The 5,501-nt window shown below is 43.9% G+C and overlaps 1 protein-coding gene across 1 annotated transcript; it reads left to right on the plus strand.

Moving 5' to 3' along the window:
* Positions 1-1,383: 1,383 nt before the first annotated feature.
* On the plus strand, positions 1,384-2,457 carry LOC113316731. The gene has a single exon (XM_026564878.1). It carries the CDS (start codon positions 1,384-1,386, stop codon positions 2,455-2,457), a length of 1,074 nt encoding a protein of 357 aa, XP_026420663.1.
* The last annotated feature ends 3,044 nt before the right edge of the window (positions 2,458-5,501 follow it).

The raw sequence follows: 5,501 nt of genomic DNA on the forward strand, positions 1-5,501 counted from the left end.
CCGATGACCAATATCGGGAAGGACTAACTGATAATTCTAGTTCCGAAGGCGAGGTAAACCCCTTCGAGAAGCGTGACGATATTCGTCTTACTCATCCAGGAGGATTGAACTGCTTGCCGATAGAAGCAGCAAATGGTAAGGTCAAGAAGGACAACACTTCAGACCTCGCCGATGCTAGTGCTGCAATTGCAGTCATCCTGAGAACCCAAGAGGCTCGGGATAAGAGAATGACGAACTTAGAAAGGCACAATAAAAACCTATAAAGGAGAAACCGCAGGTTAAAACGCAAAGTAACAAAGAAAGTACCACTCACCACCATTGAAGAAATCCCGGAGGAGGAAAACCCTGTCCAGCATCTGCAAGACGACGAACGAATTAACATCCCTGACACCTCGAACGAGGAAACAGCGGATCGATTTCCTAAGGGAAGTAGAGGTGTGCCCGACCACGAGGGTATCCTACCCGAAGGGTCATCATACGTTGATCCCAAACACAGAAGAAACAAGAACCGAATCGACGAAGTAAATATTCACTGCGAGACCGAGAATCTCGCAGCCACAAACCCAAAGCGAGGGGAGAACTCGAGGTCAACTCGCTTTAAGATTGTGTGATACGTCGAAAAATCGGACGATAGGGCGATCAAGGCATCTCCCCATGAACCATCTTTCTCGCCCGACAGAGCTCTGGGAAGGAGAAAGAAGGCTGAAACTAGGCGAGATGAGGAAGAACTCCAAGCCCGAGTCAACCGACTCGAGGAAATGTATAGAGAATCTACAGGGAAGCAGGAGAACAAGAATGTGGCAGTGGTCATGCAGGAAGCAGGACAATCTCCCTTATCCGAAAATCTATTAAGATTGCCAATCCCAATGAAGTGCTCCCTACCAGTGTTCACACCCCCATTCACAGGAACAGGAGATTTTATTGAGCACCTCAGTACTTATCATATGACACGGACCTAATGGGACCAGTACGATGTGATGTTGTGTAAATTATTTCCGGCTAGTCTAAGAGATGAAGCCCTGTTATGGTACAATAATCTACCCAATGGCTCAGTTAAGTCGTTTTCTCATCTATACGAGTTGTTTTTAGAAACATATATTCATAACAGTCGAATCCGAACAAAAGTTGATGCGTTGTTTCAAATATCTAGAAGACCGAACGAGTCGCTTCGTTCCCTGGTGACACGATGGAGAAAACTCTATGCTGAGATCGGAAAGGTCCCTGAAGATTATTGCGATCTTAAGTTTCAAGAATAGTCTTAGAAAGACATACCCTCTTTTTGTCCGCATGTATGAATCCATGCCAAAAAGTTTGGGAAAATTAAGAGAAATCCAAGAGGACTACATAGCCTTGGAGGAACTCCAGGATGGAAGTTATGATAAGATGGCAAGAGGAACTAGTAGAGTAGCAAACGTGGTAGAACCACAGAACCCACCAGTGCCATCCCACGGAGCAGGGCGATCCAACAATGGGTCAACCCAGTTCGACAAGCATCGGACTGGAGGATGGAAAGGAAGAGACCAGGCCCAACAAAAGAAGGGCAAGTTCATTGACCAAGTTTATACAAAACTGAATACCCCCATATCCGAGATCCTCGAGAAGATCGACGGACATCATAAAATCACTTATCCATGGAATAGAGGTCAGCAACCAGAACGAACTAAAAATAGGACTAACTTCTGTGAATTCCACCAATTTCACAGCCACACGACAGACTCGTGTAGGGACTTAAAAAACGCATTGCAAGATATGATCAATGAGGGAAAACTCCAAGAATACATTGCACAACCAACAACACCACCCACCACTGGGGCACCCGTACATCGTGTGGAGATCCCTCGAGAGGCACAGTATTTGGGATGCAATACCATTTCACACTCGGCAATAACCACCCTCGCACGAGAGGGATATATTATCAGAAGAATCCACAAACGAAACTTCAAAGGTGATGAAGTTTTTAGTGTAACCAGAGAACCCCCAATAGAAGATTGGATGAGGGTACCCATCAGCTTTTCAGCCTCGGAGGCACCAGAAAGAGGACAAACTCATAACGACCCACTAGTGTTCACGATGGCCATCGCACTCCCTGAACACGAGGGCAAGGAATCAAAGAATAAAATACTACCCTGGGTAATGCCCAAATTTTTGATCGATGGTGGTAGTTCTATTGAAATCTTATTCTATGAAACACTCAAACAAATGGGCCTCAAAGAAGAGTGCCTCATACCCTCGACTTACAACATATCTGGCTTCAACGGGTCATCAACACGTCCAAGAGGAGAAATAACATTAAAAATTTGGGTTGGAAGAATCCTTACCTTAACCACTTTCTGTGTGGTAGATGTCTTATCACCCTACACAGCCATTGTCGGACGATCCTGGGTCCACAGAATCAAAGGAGTGGACTCAACTTACCATCAAAGGCTAAGATTTCCCACACCTGATGGAGTGGCATAAATTATTGGAGACTCAGGGGAAGCAAAGTATTGCTACAAGATGGACGTCCAAAACGGTGAGAACAAAGTAAACTCTCCAAAAGCACAGGCGAGGAGGGTTAGAAGTATTAATAACTCGATTGAAGCCCATGACTACATTGCAATAAATGATAAACCAGCACGCTTTTCTGACGCCTCAACTTCATGCAACACCATAACCTCGGGACCGACCACACGACCCTTATAGCAATCGCAGAACCTCCCCGATGAGGGAGAAATCGAACCTCATCCTTTTAACAAGGTCGAAGTCACACCTAAGAAACGTCATGGAGAGTATCACACAGGAATCAACCTGGAACGGATAATGTTATTCCACAACCAACAAGCAACTTTTAAGGAGTTAACCCAGCCAAGATCACGGCACATCATGCTACAGCCTCCGTTCGGCAACAACAAGCCATCAATAGGACCCATGGGAAACTCTTCCCAAAAATTGCCTATTGATTGGATTATAGACGCTGCATCCACGGACGCCTTAATATCCTTATTGGACAGTTACTCGGGTTACAACCCTTGCCTCGCACAAAGATGTCCACCTGAGCCGGGCACAACATACACAAGGGGAGAGCACACCCTCTCCAAAGTCCTCGGCGATACATTAAGCCCTTGGCCATCCGTCAAGATGGCACAAATGTTGCTAATCCCAATTAGGCTCTTAAGCAAGATTACCTCACAAAGTAGGCTAGAAGCAAAGCCCAAAACGTTGCTTCAAACTAATGAGAAGCATTAACGCAATTATAGCTTATCTCTCATTAAGCACAATATACAGCCCATGAAGGTTGATATCCAGAAGTCAGGGCTTCGAGCCCCTCCTTGTAAGCAGGTCATGCGACCTCCGTCGAAATGTACTAAGGGCTCACACCGTATTTTGAAATTAATAAAATTACTTCTTTTGTGTATTACTTGTTTACATTATGTAGATTTAAATTCTTATCATCGCATGTATTTAATTTTTCTTCTGATTTATATATGCATATAGGATATTTGCATCATACTTGCATTTCCAACAAACACACAAATACACTCAACAATCATGGAATGGTGCTGGAAACACCTCCCATCCTATAACAAAACAATGCGGGTAAATTCACCCAAAGTTACCTTACACAGACAACAGACCTAAGGTAACGTCGTCCGGATCATGATATTGGACGATGTCCTGAAATAACAGGAGATACCCAGATTTGACAACTCTATCTTACACCACAGTAAGGATTGATCAACCAAGGTATCACTCATGAGAATATGCTCCAACAACAAGCTCAAGAAACAAGTGCTCCTACAATTGGCACTAAACAAAATATAAAAAGGCTAAACGAAAGTTGCTACAATCCTAGTCTAACACCATAAGAGATAGCATGTCTAATAGAGGAATTGATCACTCCTTGGATATGTTACCTGAGGTTGGACCAACAATGTACAATCGAAACTCTTTCACAACCAAATCATGATAAGAATATCATATGATTAAAACTTAGGTGGTCGCCAAACGACACTGTCAAAAAGCAATTAGTAACAATATCAAAGATGCCTCCCACATACGAGGACTTACCACAAAATAACAACAAAGTCACACAGTTGAGGACGTTCCAATAAAGACGGAAATATTTCCACAAAGGTGCATATGAACCTACAAGACTTATGGTAAACACGAGAAACTAGGAGAAAGAGGTTAAAATGAGAAAGATTAAGATTGTTCACCATCAGGAGCCCGTTGATCGTCGTCCCCTTCATCCTCGACGTCAGTGACAATCTGCACAGGCTCGGACTCGACAACAGGGGGAGGGACCATGATGTTCGCAGCAGCAGCAGCAGCGGTGGTTCATTGACGCTCTCGAAGGACATCAACCTTACAAGCTTCTGTCATCAGCACCTTATACTCGGCATGAAGTTTATTCAACTTCTCATTCTTCTCCGCTTGGGCAGCAACTAATTCTTCCTCGTAACTGCTCACCAACTCATTAATCTCCTGATCAAGGACCCGCCTAGCCTCCCTCTCTTCCTCCAATTGACGCTCCAACTCTTCCTTTTGCTTACAAACCTCTGCAAGAGCAAAGAAAAAAGATTAACTCATGCCAAATATCATGGCGAAACAATACACAAACTGATGTACAAGTGACCTTCGTTTTCAAGCAAAACGGCGGCTAAATTATGTTCTAATTGAATATTTTCGGCATCTAGAGCACTAAGCCGGGCTTCTACAGGAGTCACAGCCATGTCACCATGAGGACAAGATAGCATATGCCTATCCCGCTCCTTATCTAGGGAAACATAATCCCGCTTAAGCCTCCTCAGTGCTTCCCTATCATCTTCATCCTGTGCTATGATAGGCATATGATCGCATTTCCAATTAATAAGCCCATCTTTTTGCGCCCGGAGCACCTTGATCTCATCTGAACGCTCCATAGTTGTTCTCTTAGCTTTCTCAAGCATATCCCGTAATTCCACAATGCGTTTCAGATGTACCTCAAGGTCCTCCTGCAACTTCACATTCTCTTGCTCTAAGAGTCAATCTTACACTGGCTTGCGCTGACATCCAGCCTAAGACCACTGCATTCTCTAACATGTCTATGACCAACAATATCTAACTGTTCCTCCAATCGTTTGACCATAACTACCAATACAAGGACTATTTCAGAAGTATCATCCCTATCAAGAAGGTGCAATATTAAGGATATAGAACGGGTAAATACCTTCTATCTCCTTCTTATCCCGATGAAAGGATAATGCTTCATCCCTCGCCAATGCGGTACGAAGTAGTTGAACCTCATCTCTGCAGCTTTGGCCTTCCTCATAGCCACACGAGCCTCGGCTAGCATACCAATCCTCAAATTGTTGCTCTAAAGATACAACAATACCAGTCAAGACTGGGGAAAAAAAAGAGAGCAAACAAGAACAAAATACAATGATGAAAAACTGAAACAAGTTAAACACCGCATACCGATAGCACCAACTGTTGTTGTGCAGATCTGTCCAAAGACGCCAGGACACGAGCTTTCTCGTCAT

Source organism: Papaver somniferum, chromosome 10 (assembly GCF_003573695.1).
Source record: "Papaver somniferum cultivar HN1 chromosome 10, ASM357369v1, whole genome shotgun sequence".
NCBI lineage: Eukaryota > Viridiplantae > Streptophyta > Magnoliopsida > Ranunculales > Papaveraceae > Papaver > Papaver somniferum.